The 19,102-nt window shown below is 42.3% G+C and overlaps 2 protein-coding genes across 2 annotated transcripts in view; one reads left to right on the top strand and one right to left on the bottom strand.

Moving 5' to 3' along the window:
- tbcd (tubulin folding cofactor D) overlaps nucleotides 1-19,102 on the top strand; it is a 31,480-nt gene that overhangs the window by 1,320 nt on the left and 11,058 nt on the right. The window contains exons 2-25 of the mRNA XM_019897355.1: nucleotides 271-321; nucleotides 403-500; nucleotides 590-691; nucleotides 804-950; nucleotides 1,349-1,404; nucleotides 1,592-1,724; nucleotides 3,542-3,587; nucleotides 4,813-4,945; nucleotides 5,033-5,157; nucleotides 5,651-5,711; nucleotides 5,794-5,868; nucleotides 5,941-6,032; nucleotides 12,980-13,136; nucleotides 15,454-15,511; nucleotides 15,599-15,628; nucleotides 15,904-15,989; nucleotides 16,137-16,217; nucleotides 16,396-16,469; nucleotides 16,616-16,733; nucleotides 18,347-18,407; nucleotides 18,490-18,512; nucleotides 18,596-18,627; nucleotides 18,701-18,763; nucleotides 18,834-18,910. Coding sequence (XP_019752914.1) covers nucleotides 271-321; nucleotides 403-500; nucleotides 590-691; nucleotides 804-950; nucleotides 1,349-1,404; nucleotides 1,592-1,724; nucleotides 3,542-3,587; nucleotides 4,813-4,945; nucleotides 5,033-5,157; nucleotides 5,651-5,711; nucleotides 5,794-5,868; nucleotides 5,941-6,032; nucleotides 12,980-13,136; nucleotides 15,454-15,511; nucleotides 15,599-15,628; nucleotides 15,904-15,989; nucleotides 16,137-16,217; nucleotides 16,396-16,469; nucleotides 16,616-16,733; nucleotides 18,347-18,407; nucleotides 18,490-18,512; nucleotides 18,596-18,627; nucleotides 18,701-18,763; nucleotides 18,834-18,910 — 1,979 coding nt within the window. The remainder of the gene's footprint in view (nucleotides 1-270; nucleotides 322-402; nucleotides 501-589; nucleotides 692-803; nucleotides 951-1,348; nucleotides 1,405-1,591; nucleotides 1,725-3,541; nucleotides 3,588-4,812; nucleotides 4,946-5,032; nucleotides 5,158-5,650; nucleotides 5,712-5,793; nucleotides 5,869-5,940; nucleotides 6,033-12,979; nucleotides 13,137-15,453; nucleotides 15,512-15,598; nucleotides 15,629-15,903; nucleotides 15,990-16,136; nucleotides 16,218-16,395; nucleotides 16,470-16,615; nucleotides 16,734-18,346; nucleotides 18,408-18,489; nucleotides 18,513-18,595; nucleotides 18,628-18,700; nucleotides 18,764-18,833; nucleotides 18,911-19,102) is intronic.
- znf750 (zinc finger protein 750) lies at nucleotides 6,055-11,995 on the bottom strand. Its single transcript, XM_019897363.1, has 3 exons — nucleotides 11,836-11,995; nucleotides 8,225-9,397; nucleotides 6,055-7,447 (listed from the first exon to the last, which is right to left on the bottom strand). The coding sequence occupies exons 2-3, from the start codon at nucleotides 9,382-9,384 to the stop codon at nucleotides 6,931-6,933; spliced, it is 1,677 nt and encodes a 558-aa protein (XP_019752922.1). The 5' UTR covers nucleotides 9,385-9,397; nucleotides 11,836-11,995; the 3' UTR covers nucleotides 6,055-6,930.

Raw genomic sequence — 19,102 nt, 5'->3', positions numbered from 1 at the left:
TATATATATATATATGTATGTGGAATGATTCCGTTTGATTTGATGCACTTGCATCAATAAAAAAAGACGATTAGGTAAAAAAACAGTATACATTTCACTAATAATTCGGACATTACAGTAATCAATGAACCATCATATTTAAGACTGTTGATGTCTTTGAAAGTTGGCAAACATGGAAATTTAGCAAGAGATCTAATACTGCAATTATTTTCAACACTGTACTTGTCTGTCACTATCAGTTTAATGACTATGCTCATGTCCACTCAACAGAGACACTCAGCCAATATCAAGATCAGCCTCATCTGCTGGACCCACACTTGGGTAAGTTGGGGAGGGGGGGAATAGAAATCAGTACAATATTCATCCTAGAAATCCAATTTGAATGCATTTATTAACTTTTAGAATGGATGGTGAATATGTTACTCAAGTTGGTGAGGAGTGAGGACTGCCCTTCTTCCCTGTTTCATTTGGGCTTCAAGTTTCTCTACATCATCTGCAAGGTCAGTTTGATGTGAATCTGACTGGGTCTCAGAACATGCTACCTTTCATTCCTACCATTTACTTTCTATTTGTTTTTGTCTTTGCGCAGGTGCGCGTCTACAAAATCTTCATTCGCCGATTACCTCATGAAGTCGCTGACGTAGAGCCAGTTCTGGATTCACTTTCCAAGCAGGACCCGACAGACACTGAGGTTCAATGCACACAAGATCGTCCTTTTTTCGTGTGTGTGTGTGTGTGTGTGTGTGTGTGTGTGTGTGTTTGTCAGACAAAATCATTTTTTAGCCAATTTCTCCTTCTTTTAGACATGGTCGACACGCTACATTCTGCTGCTGTGGCTGTCCATGACCTGCCTCACGCCCTTTGACCTTTCCCGCCTTGATGGCAATCTGAAGTCTGAAGATGGCCAAGGAAGAGAGGCCATCATGGACCGCATCCTCGCTATTGCTAAGGCAAATTGAAATGATTGAATGCATCACAATATGCTACTGTTCAGATGCTTCAGGATTATAGAGCAATGCAAACTCTAAAAGTCAAAACACAAGAAAATGACAGTTGAAAAGACATTGAAAAAATGTTCAGTGAGACATGCATTTTTTTGTCTCCACAACCGACAACAGTTCCCAGGTTTTCGTGTCTACAGTTTTCCATCAAAAGTCAAGTCAATTTTAGAGGTTAACTTTAAGTTTAGGTTTACTTCCCTTATACGTGAATGCTTGGGTTTTGATGTCACTTATACTACCGACATATGCCTCATTACCTCTTTAACAGCAACTTTCATATTCATACAGAGGAAGAAAATGATCCACATATTTGTGATAATTGTAACGGTGACCTTTTCTCTTTGTAGTCATATCTTGGTGTCAGCGATGGCTGCAGGCTTGCTGCATCCGTGTTGGTCTCAAAGTAAGTCAATTCTGTCAGCCAGATCACAGAAAAAAAGAACTCGCCAATTCTTAGTACAGTATTCCTTACCTTTCAACTGTAATGTGTTTTTTGTGGCCCACTAGAGGGCAGTGTTCTGCTGCCTATAATTCTGTTGAGCTGCGCTTGGTATGTTAAGGTTGTGTCTTTCTTTCAATGGTCTTGACAGATTCATGACGAGGCCTGATGTGCTCAAGAGGCGCCTTGGAGACTTCCTGGACTGGAGTCTCACCACTATATCCCAAAATAATGACCAGTCTTTGGACTCCATTCGGGTGCTGGATGGTGCTCTCCAGTCTCTGGTAAGCACGCACGCACACACGCTGTGTCTGGTTTATGCCATTGGTTGTTTGCTTCAATGCAAAGGTACTGGTGTTTTGTGTAATTTGGGCTACAATGTATTTGCCATTTATTCGCATGACAGACAGGTTAGCTCTTGTGATGTGTCCAAGTGATCTAACTTCCATCCATCCATCCATCCATCCATTTTCCGATCCGCTTTATCCTCACATGGGTCACAGGGGATGCTGGAGCCTATCCCAACTGTCCTCCGGCAGTAGGCGGGGGACACCCTGATACGGTTGCCAGCCAATTGCATGGCACACAGACGAACAACCATCCACGCTCACATGCACACCTGTGGAGAATTTAGAGTGTTCAGTCAGCCTGCTATGCATGTTTTTGGAATGTGGGAAGAAACCGTAGTACTCAGAGAAAACCCACGCAGGTACCGAGACAACATGGAAAGAGTGTGAATTATTTGGTGACAAGCAAGTTTGAGCCACACCGGTTCCATATAACAAGATCATAAAGCAATACTGTTGTTTGTAGATGTGGGAAGCAGTCACACACGCAGCAATGAACTACATAGCTGTGTGGACTCGTCATTGTAGCCTGCACACGCCAGTAAATAACTATGTAAATATATTGTTTACGTTTGGAAATCAAATTTACTCAAGTAGAGGAATCCCTCATCCGGCGTTAATTCTTTTTGTACTCTATAGGCCATTCCACAAATGGGTGCCATTTGTGTCCCCTAGGATTAAAATGTATAAATGCACTATACAATTCCAAGAAAATCTGATATTATTATGATATGAAAATACATTTTTATAAAGGGTCCTGCACATTGATATGTCTTGTGCCTAATGTTCGCATTCTATTAGTATAAATGTCATGGCTATAGTTCATGTATTGGCAATTTGATGCTGAAAACCCATGACGAGTTTCAGCAGAAAACGATGTGCGAAAATAAAACATTTCTGAGATAGGCCAATACACATTTTGAGTTGTTCAATGTGTATCATCAAATATACAGCTAAAAACAACGAAAGCTAAAACGTTACTTTATTTTGAGGATTTTACAAAAAACAACTGCTGTGCAGCTGATTTGGTGGATTGGGCCATGTAAACACAAATGTAAAGATATATAATAACGTATACATTTTATGTACCATATACACATGTTTGTATGTATATTTCTATATTAAATTGAGACCATTTGTAGCCGGCTTTTTTTTTTTTTTTTTATTGTAAATGTAATGCTGACATATCGGTTAAAGACTTGTTATTGGCATCTCCTTTTTTTTTTTTTTTTTTTAAATGTAATGCCGACATATCGGTTAAAGACTTGTTCTTGGCATTTCCTCAAAACCAAACACTCAGACTCGGGTACCAAAAAAGTGAGGGTTTTTTTTCAGTTGAGGAGTAGGGAGGCACTGCACGTAACCAACTGTTTGTGGATTTTCCATAATAGTTCCCCCTTAAGCCATGTGACACAGCAACGGGCCTCTAATTAAATCTGCATGTTCTTTTATTGATGACGTTCTCAACTGTCATTGCGATGCTAGTCAAGCTCCGAGCAAGTCGATGCATTTCATTGCACAGGGAGATACGGTGAACTTGAATAACGTGTTCCTTTAACGTCTCGTCGCACCGTCAAGCTGCGCTCAAGGCATTAAAGCCGTTACAGTATTGTATGTGTTGTTTTGTTTTTCTGCTGTGGACGTCAAGGTTGAAGAGGTACAAATAATGAAGATTTACATATGTGATATTTACCACCTTTTTTTTCCCAGATGTGTGCACAATCATCATAGATATCTTATTTGTGTTCCAACAGGCAATGCTTTTCCAGCATGGCAAGCGGGAGGATCTCTTACAGCATGGTAGGTTTAGCTTTGATGCAAAAGTATTTGGACAGAGCCTGGGTTTTACGCGTTTGCCGTTGAATGGAGGTGAAATTAAAGAATTAGCTCATTCATTGCCATGGTGTCACAAAAGCACAAAAAAATATTAGCGTTAAAGTCACTGTTCGAGCTCAATTTCCAGGGGCTTGAAAGTAACTCTCTCTTCTGCAGATAAATACTTTCCACTAAACTGGTTGGAAAGGAAATTATATTTTGATGTGTGGGATTTTTTTCCCCCCACTTTTGTTCACATAAGTCGTTTGGTCTTCCTCTGCGGGATGTTCGCGCTCCACTTTGTGGTGTTCTAGTTTGTGTGCATCTGCATTGTTCTGTTCAGTTGCCTTTGCCTGCAGTAACAAAGATTTGTGAATACAAATAATTCGGTCAAGAGGGTTTATTTGCATGTAGACAGGTTAGGTGTCTCTAAATCAGGGGTGGGGAAGCTCATTTCCTGTTTTTATAAAGTCCCCCCCGGGGCCATGTTAAGCTCAGGAAAAAGTATGATGTGACAAATAAATAACATTTTATGAGCATTTGAAATGGTCCAGCGGACTGGTGGTTAGCACATTCGAGAGGCCCTGAGTTCAAATTTCAGATCAGACCCTGCGTGGGTTTTCTTCAGGTACTCCTACCGCCTCCTTCGTTCCAAAAATGTGCATCTCCATTGTCCTTGTGTGTGACTGTCAGTGGTCGTTTGTGTGCCCTACTTGTGGCTAAAGAAAATCTGTGGATGGATAATGAGCATTTGTGGCTAAACTGCTTTTGGTCTTTTTTTGAACTGTTCCTCCAAGGTGTAGGTCACTGGTGTCAAAGTCAAGGCCCGGGGGCCAGATCTGGCCCGCCACATCATTTTATGTGGCCCGCAAAAGCAAATCAAGCATGTCAAGTTCCATGATGCTTGCTAAAGTCAGAACCAAAATTTCAAATTGTCATATGTAATCCACAATAACAGTCATTGTTCTTGACTTCTGATTTTAAAACTAGTTATTCATCAATTTGTTGTGCGCTCTGTATATAAGATATGGAGGGAATTAAACAATGATATGGTTTCCCAAAATTCATAACGGCCCTCCAAGGGAAACCAGAACTACAATGTGGCCCGCAACAAAAATGAGTTTGACACCCCTGGTGTAGGTGGTCTCAAGAAAATGCTCGCCTTTCCTGTTTTGTGCAATAATGAACAATTTTCTCTGTTCCCTCCTAGCTTCTAGAGTTTTGCGGTGTCTGGAAGAAAAGCGTCTCTCGGAAAGTAGCCAAGCTACGCTGAGGAAGCTCAACGTCAAACTGATCCAGCGGTTGGGCCTCACCTACCTGAAGCCACGCTTGGCTCCTTGGAGGTGAGACGTAAAACTACGATTGTTGGGGAGGAAAAGAGCAACTTTGCTTTCAATCCAAATCCATAATGGATTACATTACCATCGCAGGTACCAGAGAGGAAGCAGGTCCATAGCATCGACCCTTTTGACCAGCCAGGCCACAGATAGCCTCAAAGAGATGACACAAGGGGAGGAGGATTATGATATTCCAGAAGAATTAGAGACTGTCATTGGTAAGATCATAACTAAGGCTGGATTTACAGCACCTGCTTCAAATGACGCAATTCTGTTATTTGCTTTTAAGTGGCACAAATCCGATACGTATCGGAAATGTGCCAATGTCCCTGCACATAGATGGGATATAAGCCATTATTGCCAGCTTGTCTTCTTTGAAATACTTCGATATGTGACTTGCAAACACCCATTGCAAGTTTGAACTACAAAAAGACAATGACCAATAAATATGATTGCGACATTAGCTCTGTGGCCATCATAAAAAAAAAGAAAAGAAATAATAATAATAATAATAATAATAATGATAATAATAATAATGCATACAGACTATGGCCATTGAAGTCATGGGCGGGTTATCATTATTTAAATCAGGATCGGGGTCAGTGTGCCGTCGAAAAGCTTTAATTTAACTTCCATACAAGAAGTAATGAATCTCATTTCACTGCCTGTTTAGTAAATAACCCACTGTTATGGTGACATGTTTGTTCTCAGAGCATCTACTGGTGGGACTTAAGGATAAAGAAACAATAGTGCGTTGGTCTGCAGCAAAGGGGTAACAACGTTTTTGTTGTATAGTCAAGCGTCCTTGCAGCTTTTTGGTCCTGAGTGAACTGTGTGTGTTTCAACCCCATCAGTGTTGGGAGAGTGACTGGGAGGCTTCCGAAGGAGCTGGCGGACGAAGTCGTGGCCTCAGTACTGGACTGCTTCAGGTATTTTATTTAATAGGGAAACATATTTTCATGTTACAGCTCGTTAACCCACTTTGGGTGTTCTAATGGAAGCTTCCAGGAGACGGATACCTGGCACGGAGGCTGCCTGGCCCTTGCAGAACTTGGCAGGAGAGGCTTACTGTTGCCCTCCAGATTAACTGATGGTAAGTTATCATGAAGTCCTTATTAACATTTCAACATTGATGTTTTTATTTGCTTTCTTCAAAAAGTATCCTGATTGTCATAAGAAAAACATGCCCTCTAAACATTCCGTGTCACCTTTTGCCACCAAGACATGCACACACTTACCAGGCAATTTATTAGGTACACCTGCACATGCAAATAGAAGAGCTGTATCATTAAAAAAAACTCTTGATTGACTCTGATCAATTATTACATTGTTAGATTTTGTATTTTGATATCGTCAATGGGGGGTTGGGAGATGGGGTTATGGATGACCCCCTCCCCCCAACCCTCCTCAGACCATGAGACAGCTCATAACTGGGTCTTTGCTGTTATTTTGTTCAAATAAAACTAATCTCTTAATGCAGGTGCACCTAATGTATTTTCAGACTTATTTACATACGCTACATGATGGACTGTGTTCTATCACGTTTTCAAAGTACAGAACTCTACCTGCTATGTAAGTGGGAAAACTTCAAAAATCAGCAGGGTCTCAAACACTTATTCTCCCCACTGTATATAAAGTCTTTCAGTGCTTCAGTAATGTCAATGTTCACTAGGTTGATCTCGTCTTGCAGCAAAAAATACAGTACGGCTTTTCTCTTGATGCTCAAAAAAATGCAGTCATGAAGCCCTGCTATTCACAGCAAGGCTTTGTCCCGATACTTCTGAATAATGGGAAAAAAACGTGAGTAGTGATGACTCTATACACCACAAGATGGTGGCAAAGGCCTACTTTAGTCTGAACGAAACTCTTCAACTCACTCCAAGTGTTTTCTTGGGCACCAAGATACCACCAGATCTTGGAATATTGCTATATTTTGGCCTGAACACAACAAACAAGGAGTGATGTGCTTTTCATTGGTCAGTCAAGAGTGTTTAGGAGCGATGAGGTCTCCTCCTCACGGGCCGCGTTGCCACTTTTCTCTTCTTTGGTCTGTGCGTGTTGTTGGATTTTTTAGCGTGGCTGCCGTTAAGTCGTTTTGTGGGCATGGTGTTAGCCGTGCTCTCGTGTTCAGCCTTTTCCATTGAGCCCGAAGCCCGATCTCCGTTGTCCGTAATATCTTCTGCTGGTCGACGCGTGGGCTCAAAGTCCCGCAAAGAGGCAGCCGAGCTGGCGATGGCGAGCTGACAGAGTGCCAGTGCCGCCGTTTGCCTCTGGTCGCACGCTTCTTCATCTGTGTGACCGCCATCTTCTGAAGTCCTGGGATAAGGCGAACGGAGGCTGAGGTTCAGCGGCACCGGTGCAGCCCGTGGCTCTTCTGTGTCCGAGCTGTCCGGTTTCCTTGTCGAAAGATTTAGTGGTGCCAGAGCGCTTCGGTTGTCCTCTTCCTGATTAGAGGTAGCTTCCACACATGATTCGGTCACATCTGAATGTCTGATGTTCTCAACTGATCTGTTTGAGAGATTAATACAGGAATTAAACTCATTTCTAAGCAGGCTGCGATTTGTTCGCGAGCAAAATTCCAACAAAAATCTAAATTCTTCCATGGTGTTTTGCAGTTCGTTGTTTGTGCCTCCACTGCATCTCATGTTTAAGTTGTTTCAGTATATTTACTTTGACTATTGTAATGGCCTTGTATGTGGGAAAGGAGAGCCATAGTCCTTAACACATTTTTCAGCGATACATTTGAAAGATTAATTGAGTTTAAATTGAGTTTTTTTTATTTTAAATACAGTAGTGTGTATTAGGGCCCGGCCAATATGGAATTTTTGAGGACATTGCAGTTTCTGATATTTGACAGAATGCAGTTCTGATAACCGATTAATCATCTGATGAAATCAGAAAATGTTTCATGAATAAATACTGATACTGCCCAATTAATATGGCGTGATTAATTTGCCCGGCTGATTAATCGGCACTTGACTGGAACACATCCCCATGCGCTAAACGTCCCCTGGAGCCTATCATAGCAGACTTTAACTGACTTTTGGATTTTGGTGCGGGTTCCACCTTTTTGGTCTGATCACCTGCCATTCACAGGGCACAACTGTTCACATTCACACCTATGGACACTTCAGTGTCTATAATGAACATGCATCTTTTTGAAAACCCATGCAAGCATGGTGATCACATGCAAAATTCACTCAAGACATCCGGAGAGGAGAGTCAGTGTGAATGCCTATCTTCATGAGGACTAGCATGATATGAATGTAAGTGTTCCTTTCTTACCCTACGTCCACAAGAAGGGTGCCGAGCTGCAGCAAGCTTTCAGCAGTGTCCTTGCGTCTGGTGTCAGTCTGCACGTCTTGCTCCTCTTTAGTCGGTTGCCAGTCATCCAGGCTGGTGTGTCGCGGCGCCTCTTGGCCATCCCTCTGGATGACTTGCGCATGACTGGGTCTGTCGGGGGAGCCCAGAGCAGAACAGCCCTCTTTTGGACTCAGCCTGGTGTCCTTGTCGCCACTTGGCCTGACCTGTTCTTGTTCAGCAAACTGATTGTGACTGGATCGCATGTATAAGTTGTAATCTTTGGTCGCGAGGGTTTGCCCATACCAGTCCAATGGAAGATATCTTGAGAGCTCATGGGGCCTATATAGGCTGTAAAGAAATGGCTCTCTGGTGTTGATTGGGTGACAGTATCGGTATGGGTAAGGGTCGAAGAGTGAAGCAGGAGGCGGGACAATGGCCTGTGGTACTACTACTGGCCTCTGGGGATCCGGAAAGTCAAGGCGCAGAGAAGAGGAATTGGTCTCATTTGCATGATGGCTTGCCGAGTGGTAGTATGAGGGATAGAAAGGTCTGAGGTAAGGAGTATATTCTGGACCCACGGGAGTGGGGAATTGCTTCAGAGCCCATGGGAATGCTGGGCGCTCGAACCAAGGAGCAGGAGTTTGTGAACTGTCTGATAACTGAACAGACGACTTAAATGCGTCTGCTGCATCGCGGTTTGGTGTCGCCAGGGAGAGGGCTGATGGGCAAGGCAGGGACTTGGGCTCCTTCGCTCGAACGTCGCATGCTTTTGTCAAAATCCGGCTTCCCTTCTCCGGCAGACCGTCACTCTCAACGTCAACCTCCTCTGCCGCATCGCTCCTCTCTGCTGTGTTTTCCTCCGCCACTTCCTGTTCCGCAGGAGTTTCCAGCAAAGTCGCACCGTCCTTGGATTTCCCAGGGATGGCCTTCATTCCAGCCTTGAGCTGGCGAGCTTTCTGACAGTTTTTTTGCGACATCAGGGAGATGGAGTTTTTGCACAGGTTGTATTTCATGTGGTTAAAGAGGTGGGATTTCTCATTGCAGGTGAAAGGACACTGGAAACACTGGTACTTGAACGGTTTCCCTGGTGGGCGGGGAATGTAGTGAGGCCTTTTGGGCTTCCGTTCTTGAGCAGTGGCCATTGCGATGCAGTCCCTTAAAAGAGAAGAACAAATAAATGTGACACCCAACATGAAACTTGAGAAATTCAGCGAGACATGTACAACACAACATTCCTAATCTTTATCCCTACTCAAAAGCTGTGTTGATCTCCAATCCAAAGCGATGCAGCACCAGCATCTATGTTCATGGATCTGTTAAGCAAGGCTGCTTTATTTAGGTAGCACATTGCATCCACGAGCAAAGACAAAAGCTACAAGCCTTTACAAACACGAGCTAACCATATTTAGAAGCAAATTAGAGAAAACAAAAGTAACTTCCCAAAAATGTACTGACAGAATGTATATTGGCAATATTTAAAGACATTAACTGAAGACTTTAAAAACATTTAAAAACTAAAGAAAATAAAAGCCGGCTCATAAAATTGACTAAAAGAGAAAAAAAAAAGATTTTAAATGTTTAAAAGTCTTTAAGATCCTAGTTTTCAACCTCAATTTCACATTATTTACATTCGATTAGGGGCCCGGTGGGCGACTGGTTCGCGCGCCGGCCTCAGTGCGGAGGTGCGGTGTTTGATTCCGGCTCCGGCCTTCGTGTGTGGGGTTTTTTTCAGGTTTCCATGCATGCGTGGGTTTTCTCTGGGTACTCCGGTTTCCTCCCACATTGGAAAAACATGCCTAGCAGGCCGATTGAACACTCTAAATCAGTGGTTCTTAACCAGAGGTTCGGTGAATCGGTCTCAGGGGTTCGGCGAGCGTCTGCCATGGAGGTTAAGACACACCCGACTCAACATGTCAATTAGTTTTTGACATGCCGCTGCAGATGATCTGCTCAGGAGTCAACATATGACTGTTGTTTTTTTTTTTTTTTTTTTGGGTCGTGCAAAAAAAAGTGGTCGGACAAATAACTACGACATGGATTCACATGCATCACAGAATGTGATGGACTCAGCATCCTATTTGCATGATTTGTCATGCCAAGTTGAGCAACTCTAGTCTTGCACCGGCAAAACTGAAGGAACACTTCTTGAATCTGATTATTATTTTTTTTCAGTAATGAAGGGTTTGGTGAATGTGCATAATAATTGGTTGGGTTCGGTACCTCTAACACGGTTAAGAACCACGGCTCTAAATTGTCCCTAGGTGAGAGTGTGAGCATGGATGATTGTTCGTCTTTGTGTGCCCTGTGATTGGCTGGCGACCAGTTCAGGGTATCCCACGCCTAATGCCCGAAGACGGATGGGATAGGCTCTAGCATGCCCTGCGACTCTTGTGAGGATGAGCGGAGCAGTAAATGGATGGATGGATGGATAGATACATTTGATTAGCCTTTGCAGTGGTCTCCCAACCTGAATTTCACAGCCAAGTTGGGCGAGACCCTCTTCCGTGCCAACCTGTTTGAAAATAACGAATGTATCCATCATTTGCAGTCAACGGTTGGATGCCAGTTGACGGATTTAAGACTGAAACATATAGTTTCAGAAGACAAAAGCTAATCAAGTGTGGGGTTTTTTTTCTATTTGCTGAAAAGTTTCACCCTGGCCAAAAGGCATTGGGAAATATTTGTTTTTTACAAGTGTTTGAGTAGTCACTCCAAAATCTCTAGCTGCCCAAAACCTCACTCCCTGAGGCTAATGTATTTTCTACAACTGTTCCCGCAAACAGGTTGGATACCAAACAGACACACGGCTGCATATGCAAACACGTATGCATGGCATGCATTTGCATAGACGCGCTGTTTTTCTTGCTTGATTGGCGCCTGTGTAAATTGCCTCTGCCCGCTCGTTGTTCCCTTGCACGCCCGTTTGGATGTCGCTCATCATCGCATCGGCTCGCCGCGGCAGCAGGTGCCGGTCGGACTTAGCGCTTACTGACACGGGCGTGTGGAGGGCATGCTGAAACTTGCTACTTGCCTCGACTCACTGCTACCTGTGTGGGAACTGAGAAACACCTGCTTCCCATGACTGCTACACCTGCAGGATGCATATGACTGACATCCGCCAAATGAGCTCATGAGTCGTCATTGTCTGCCAGGAAAACACTTACTTGCGCTGGCCCTTACTTAATCATAACCATTTGTCTCCCAGGACGTCTTTCAGATTGGATTTTTTTTTTAGGTGTCCCTCAAGCCGTGGCTGCCAATGCCGCGTGGAGGAACCTGCTTGTCATGCGCTGTTGCAAGAAGTTGTCGCTCAAGTTTTGCCACTCCCTTCCCGAGAACGCCAATTAGCTCAATAAAATCTTTTTTTTTTAAAGTAGCATGTTTTACGTTATCTGAACTACAGTATGTCACTTAAATACATCACAATGTTCTATTAATTATTCGCCATTGTCAACATAAATTCTGTAAAAACATCAATGAAAGGATAACAACTTGCACACATCGGGGACCACCATCATCGGGATTTTCGATCATCATCGAATTATTGTAGGATCACATAATGCACAAATTATTGATGCTTAAAGAGTGTTTACCTGCTCTCAAAGTGTCTGGGTGCCTGACGAGCAAGTCCTCAGTCGGTCAAGGATGCGTCCTGCTCCTCTGACTTTAGTGAGTGTGTGTGTGGATGCGTGTGTGATTCAGCATGTGTGAAACCTATTCCTATTAGTTGTGTGGTGAGTTTTTCTTTGTGAGCTGTTGTCTCTCTCTCTCTCTCTCTCTCTCTCTCTCTCTCTCTCTCTCTCTCTCTCTCTCTCTCTCTCTCTCTCTCATACACACTCTCTCTCTTTCTCTCACACTCTCTCTCCCTCTCCACTGGGTGGGGCCTCAGTCTAAACAGCAGCGCCTCCGGGCAACATCGATGTTCCTGATATTAGTCGAGCCTCGAGCAACGATTTGCATGATGCGCCGTCGGTCAGCCCGGGTCCTTGTTTCTGGCGTTCTCTGCATTGTCACTGCGGCCGCTCAATACTCACAATGTGCTTTCAAGTTCTGATCGGGAGGAGACATAAGTGTGGATTATGTAACGACACCTCCAATTGTAATGTGCACGATGCAATGTTGAATAAAAATTCACAGTCTGCAATCAACATTTGAATAAGTACAGCGCAACCTACCTAGTGCCTTCTTGGACTTCCCACTCGTATTTATAATCTTCCCCTTGGAAATAATGTTAAGTGACTTCATTTGTGCCAAAGTGCCCCATCATAAAGCGTTTGTTAATCTTAACAAGGTTGTTTTAACTCTCATACTTAACTGTCAGTCTACACAGTGTACCGCTACTAAAAAAGACCGCAATACCTGGCTGTCAAGAACGGTACCATCCCACATCTTTTTTTTTTTTTTTTTTTTAAGTATCATTATTTTGAAAAGTGGTTCCATGCAATCTCACAGACGTCAAATAATTTTACTGTAAAACTGAAACTTTAAAGAATTCACATCTGCATGTGTCACTCTTCAATATACAGCCAATCCACGACATTTTTTGCGCTTTATATTAGGAGGAATATATAGAATTATTTTATTTTATATCCTCTATTGCCTAATAATTGGAATCATAAAACCCTCACGAGGACAAGTGCGATATAGAAAATGGATGCACGTTTATCATGGCACTTTTCCAATGTTCACAGTTTGTTTGAATGGCGCTGACTGGACTGCTTTCTGTTCTTTCTGCAGTGGTGCCACTTATCATCAAGGCCCTGACCTACGATGAAAAAAGGGGCGCCTGCAGCATCGGCTCTAATGTCCGCGACGCGGCCTGCTACGTCTGCTGGTCCTTCGCCAGGGCGTACGATCCCAAAGAGCTCAAGCCTTTCGTCAGTCAAATTGCCAGGTCAGATCGATGCATCCCACCGCTGCTGAAAAAAATTAACTCAGTTCAAGAGCAGTGTGAACATTTCTGCTTTCACAAAGATGTCTGTCAATATAGACTATAACAAATGCAAAATTTCATGCAATTTCATTGACCGATTCTATGATTGCACAGATTGATGTCATAATATTTTGTCCTCTCGTGTCGCTGAAAAAGACAAAAACACGTTTCAGATAGTCATCCTCAAACTTTCTGGGTGGGCTAGTGGAGTAAGAAGGGTGAAAAATTTCCCCTTCACCTCTCAGATTTTCTTCACATTTTCAAGTGTGGTTGGAAATGTGGACAAGTGGAGGAACACTGTGATGGTACTCTAAAGGTTTCTGAGAAATATTTGAACTATAGCTGTTCAAAGAAAGAAATATAGAGATGTTTAAATTTGAGCAATATTTCTGATTAGCATAAACTTATGCTATGTCTCTCAAATTATGAGGTTTAGAACAAAATACTTTGTGTTATGGTCTTTTCCTTCCCTTTCTGAAAATTTGAGCAAATGGAGGATAAATTCTGTGTTTGATTTTACATGGATGGACCCAGAGGCCGAGTGCATTTGAATGTTTTGGTTAAGGGTGTGACATTAAATGCAGTTTTGTGTAGTTTGGAGTGATGAAATCATTGTGCGATAACAGTTACATGGAATTGTCACAAAGCTGAGATCCACAATGACGCCACGTTGTTCACTCTTTCTCAAGAGCGACTCAACGTGTTGAAACCTGTGGCCTGTGACTCCGCAGTGTCGGTTTGATCCCCTCCGCGGCGGCATCTGTGCGACACCCTTCCCTCCCCTTGCCCTCGTCTGCAGGATTGCCAGGTTTCGCCTGTTCACCGTGGGTTTCGGTCACTGTTTTGGCAGCGGCCCTTGGACAAGCTGGTTCCTGCTCCATTCGATGACATGGAAATGGAAACTGACGCACTTTTTTTTTCTTTTTTTTTTTTTTTTGTGGGAACGACCCAAAGCCGTTGCCTCACAGACTCCGCCGGTTACTTTGTGATCCTAGCTTATGTGCAGTGACTTATCTGGAATGTAATCAGGATGATTGTTTTTTCTGTCCTTCAGTGCTAGGGCTGTTGCAAAAGGCCAGTCCAACCCGAAGTGTATTTGCTGTTAGCAAAAAGCAAACAAGCACAGTAGTAGTTTATCTCTGCATCCCTGCCCCCAAAGACACACACAGAGTACTACTACTACTGGTAGTAGTAGTACAGGGTGCTCCAAAAGTCTTGGGCACATTTTGACATTGAATAGCTCGGAAACTATTAAGGATATAAAAACGCATCTGGTAAATTCAGAAAGCTTGTCATCTCAATTTTTACATGGAATGTTCAAAGATGTTCACCATTGGTCACACGACACACATCAAGCCGATAGTCAAATCAGCATTGCATTGTCAATGGTTGCAACAGCTTCTGTTATTCATGCCTTCAGCTCATCCACGTCTCTTGGAATACATGGATGAGCGTATTTCTGTTCAACGTGCGTTTTGCTAACTTTCTGCGAAATGCACGTTGAACAACAGTCCATGATTCAGTTTTTGCGAATTCAAGCACACAAAATGCCTTTTCTGGTTGAGTGAACGCCATTAACTCATTCAGTACCAGCCAATTCTAGACTGAGTCTGAAAAGACGTTTAAAAACGTCTTTGGGAGTGAATGAGTTAATGGGTCTGAAAAAAAATCACTAGCCTTACAAAAACTTGAATGTAATTAGCTTTAAAATGGCACAACTTTTATCATACTACCATTCATAGTTAAGGAGATAAGTGGACTTCAAATGTGCCCAAGACTTTTGGAACAACCTGTAGTAGTAGTAGTAGGAGTGGTGGTGGTGGTGGTGGTGGTAGTAGTGGTATGTTTTTGTTTGTTTGTTTGTTTTTTTTAATTATTCTAAAGAGTTGCGGTATCATGCTAATCATAGTTCGATAATTTCAGCTAAAAAGATACAATCGGTCAGTTTAGATTTTTTTTCGGTGACCTTAGGTTTCGCACAGGTATGGGCTAGTGAGCTAACCAGCTTAATGGTATGTGGTGAGATATACAGTATACGTGTATGTTTAGTTATACAGATAGCATTTTTTTCCATTTTACTAGTGGCCTATTCATTAGCTTTGGCACAAAATAGCTTTAACATCACTGTAAATATATTTGGTCAACTTGCTAGCAATATAGATCTTTAAAAAATCTGAATTTCTCACACTGCTCTTGTATTCAAAGTAATTTTTGTAATCGTGCTTTTACTGGATGAAGTTCTGATATCATAATGAACATATTTTTTATGCATCTACAGTTCTTTGCTGGTTACAACCGTGTTCGATCGAGATGTCAGCTGCCGCAAAGCCGCCTCAGTAAGTCCCGCCTAACATCAACATGCGTCACTTCTGCATAATTTTGTTGACAGATTAAAAAAAAAAAATTTTTTTTCTTTGTCTCAGGCTGCTTTCCAGGAAAACGTCGGCAGGCAGGTCCGTGATCATGCCCTTGACAACTACTGAATATTGTCGCTAAACTGTGACTTTTTTTTTTTTTTTTTTTTCCAAATTTGCTACCAAGTCTTCATGCTCCAACTTGCAATGCTAGTGAAAGCCTTCCAGTGTATAGCTTCAGGGCAGCAGCAAACGCTAACTACATTTCCCAACACTCACAGAACTAGCAATCACTTAAATCCAGTGTTTTAGTATTTGATCCCCCCCACAAACGGCATTTAAGAAGAGCGAAAGGGTTTTGTATTTGTCTACAGGGGACGTTTCCTCATGGCATTGACATTGCAACCGCAGCGGACTATCATGCTGTGGGGATTCGCAACCACTGCTATCTGAACACCAGGTAAAGAATTACCAGAAAAGACAGGGTGCTTCAATGCAAAGGGTGCAATTCCTCGTTTGAAAGACACACCTCTAGCTGGTGTAACTGATGTGACCAAGTTCAAAGCTTACCAACTGTTGTTGTTCTCTTTTTTTTTTTTTCTTCTAGCGTTTACATTGCTAGTTTTCCTGAGTACACTAAAGCCATGATTGACCACTTGGTAGTCAAGAAGGTCAACCACTGGGATGGGTCAGTGATGTTTTTTTTTCCCCCCTCATCTTCTTATTACAAGTTTTTTCTTCCAAGAAATACTAAAATTATGACTTCCTTCTTCTTTCTTAAAGATTATTTCTATGCATCACTTCACATTTTTTTGCAGAAAGAAACTTAAAAAAAAAAACAACCATTTTTTGTTTTTGTTTCTCAGTGCAATACGAGAGCTCACCTCCAAAGCACTCCACAACCTGACACCTCAAGCACCTGATTACATGGCCACTACGGGTAAACTATGTCACCATACATGTTTCTTTTCATGACGTGGAGTCTTCAAGGGCAGCTCAGTTACAGTATTCAAGACACATATTTTTGACAGAAACCGTACAATTATTAGTAATGGAAAGAAATAATTTCTTGTGTGTCTGTCGCAGTTCTGCCACAACTGTTGAACATGGCCGTGGCTTCAGACCTACAAGGTGGCCACGGAGCTATCTTGGCGTGTGCAGAGGTGACACATGCACTGTATAAACTGGGCCTCTCCACAGGCAGGTAGGTTTAAAACACAACAAGAACACCATGCAAAGAGAAAACAGTGTCGAGTGGCTTTCCGTACAAGTCAGTAATATTGAAGACAGTACCATGATACATCGATTTGCAAGTGACTCGACCTACGATTTTCGATATATGAGTCGTGTTTCTTTGTTTGTTTGTTTGTTTTTTTTCTTTTCCTTCTGAGCAAAAATTTGAGATACTTGCACTAGATCAGGGGCCACCAACCTTTTTTGCCCCACGGACCGGTTTATGTCAGACAATATTTTCAGGGACCGGCATTTAAGGTGTGGTGGAAATAATACAACAAAAAATAATATGGTATGAGCTGCATGAAAACTGTGGTGTTTTCGAAATATAATAATAAACACAAGGAGCGTCTAATCTGGCCGCAACACTCCGATCGCTATGGCAATGTTTAATGCCTTCAAAATACGATACAACGCAAATTCAAAGTGCATGAAAATGACGACTCACCACAGCACCGAGCTTGATTTTCTGCAACCAGACGGTCCCATCTCGGAGTAATAGGAGACAATGACACCTCAAGTGTGTGGTTTATGTCCAGTCTACTTCGTAATTTTGTTTTCGTCGCCGTTGCTGCATAATCCCCCCGCCTCACACAGGTTGGATGTCGGAAATAGCAAAAGTGCGTGACACAGACGGATGTAACGGAGAATCCGGTAGTTTTTCCAAAATAAAACATCTTTCGTATTCCGAAATAAATAAAACGGAATTAAGGCAAGTTCTTTCTGTGCGGCCCGGCACCAAATGCCCGGCGGACCGGTACCGGTCCGCGGACCGGCGGTTGGGGACCCCTGCACTAGATGGTGGCTGCAAACTTCATAAGCAGCAGCAGATTAGCAGATACCGAACAATTAAAAAAAAAAAAAAGAGGGCAAATGCTTGCTTTAAGCTGCTTATGGCTCCTCCAAGTTGAAGTTTACCGTAAATGTAAACATAAAACAAAGGGGATTACATGTTGTTGCGTATTTACGTTAAAATATCCTTACTTACAAAAGTGCTCTAGCTTAATGCTGTCACATATAGGGGAAACGCCGTAGAGGAGCTAACCAAATTAGCATGAATATTGCGGTAGTTATAAACCTTTCAATGGCTTTTGTTTGATCACAGATGAACGAGTTTTTGCCAATTTTAAAAGCGCTAATATCGGCGATTAATAAGCCAATAATCAGTCGGGCCCTAATTTTTACAGTATACTTACTGTGATTCCCTTTCATTTGAGAAAGGAGCATTTATTGAATGCCAGCAGAATAGTAAAACACAAATACACTCAAAACACATAAGCGTAGGGTAGGGGTTACCAACGTGATGCTCGCATGCACCAGATAGTCCCCAAGGACCACATTAGTAACCTGTAGGCCTGTTCAAAGAACATCTGACCAGTGAAGTGATCATTTGAAAATATTATTGGCAGAGGTAGCAGAAATTTTCACATCTTGTGGGTGGGACTGGAATGTATCCTTCATGAAAAATTGTGGATTTTAAAGCTTTTGAACATGCTTTAGATTTGTTGTATTGCTGACCAAAACAATTTGTCTCATCTCATTCTTGAATCAATAACTGACTTTTTTTTCCAACTGATCCAACAGGACCTTAGTGGACATCATTCCCTCAGAGTGCGTGGTGGCTTTGAAGGGCATTCATCAGAAGGTAAGACATCAATCATTGAAAGAAAGAAAAAAAAAATTGAAAAAATGCTTTTGCTGAATTTTATGTGTTGGTCGACTTTCAGCTACAAGAGAGGAACCAGTATAGGTAAGCTGAAAGAAAGAAGTACACATTCTGAACATTGGCATTCGAAAAAAAATATATGATGTTTGGTTTGATGTTTTTTCAAGGGGTTATGGAGGAGAGCTAATGAAGCCAGCCAGTGAGTCACTCTGTGAAAAAAAAATGGAACTTCATCAATGCTGTAAGATAATGAGTGCCTTTTCTAATTTCAGTGTGCAGACTTATTGAAAAGCTTTCACTTTCCAAAATGCCATTCAAGAGCGACCCAGTCATCAGTGAGTCAGTTTGTTTGAATACACATTAAATATTGGAGCACGTGTGTGATTTTGTCTTTCTACGTTTTAGCTGGCTGGCAGGGACTTATTGACGACACCATCAAAACGCTTCATCTGGTCTCCAGCGGTGTCAAGGATGGCCTCTTGGTAATCAATGTAGTTAGGCCGAACAAAAAAGATAGTGTGTTTCCAGTAACAAGAAATTTCAGTATAGGGTCGGTAGGTCGTACAGTTTTTTTTTTTTAATCTTTTTTTTTTTTCCATCAAAAATTTGAACAAAATAACCATAAAACATAAAACAAGAAGACATTGAACCCGCCGCTCCCCGGCCCGCGCCGC

This window comes from Hippocampus comes, unplaced genomic scaffold, assembly GCF_001891065.2.
Source record: "Hippocampus comes isolate QL1 unplaced genomic scaffold, H_comes_QL1_v1.1 scaffold238, whole genome shotgun sequence".
Classification (NCBI taxonomy): Eukaryota; Metazoa; Chordata; class Actinopteri; order Syngnathiformes; family Syngnathidae; genus Hippocampus; species Hippocampus comes.
This window is presented reverse-complemented; position numbering and strand designations above follow the sequence as displayed.

Bases quoted from the DNA above. Each gene is read 5' to 3' on its own strand.
- znf750 (XM_019897363.1), bottom strand. From the start codon at position 9,384: ATGGCCACTGCTCAAGAACGGAAGCCCAAAAGGCCTCACTACATTCCC. The intron at 7,448-8,224 runs GTAAGAAAGGAA...TCTCTCAAACAG, and splicing joins ACCCTTCTTGTGGACGTAGG to ATCAGTTGAGAACATCAGAC.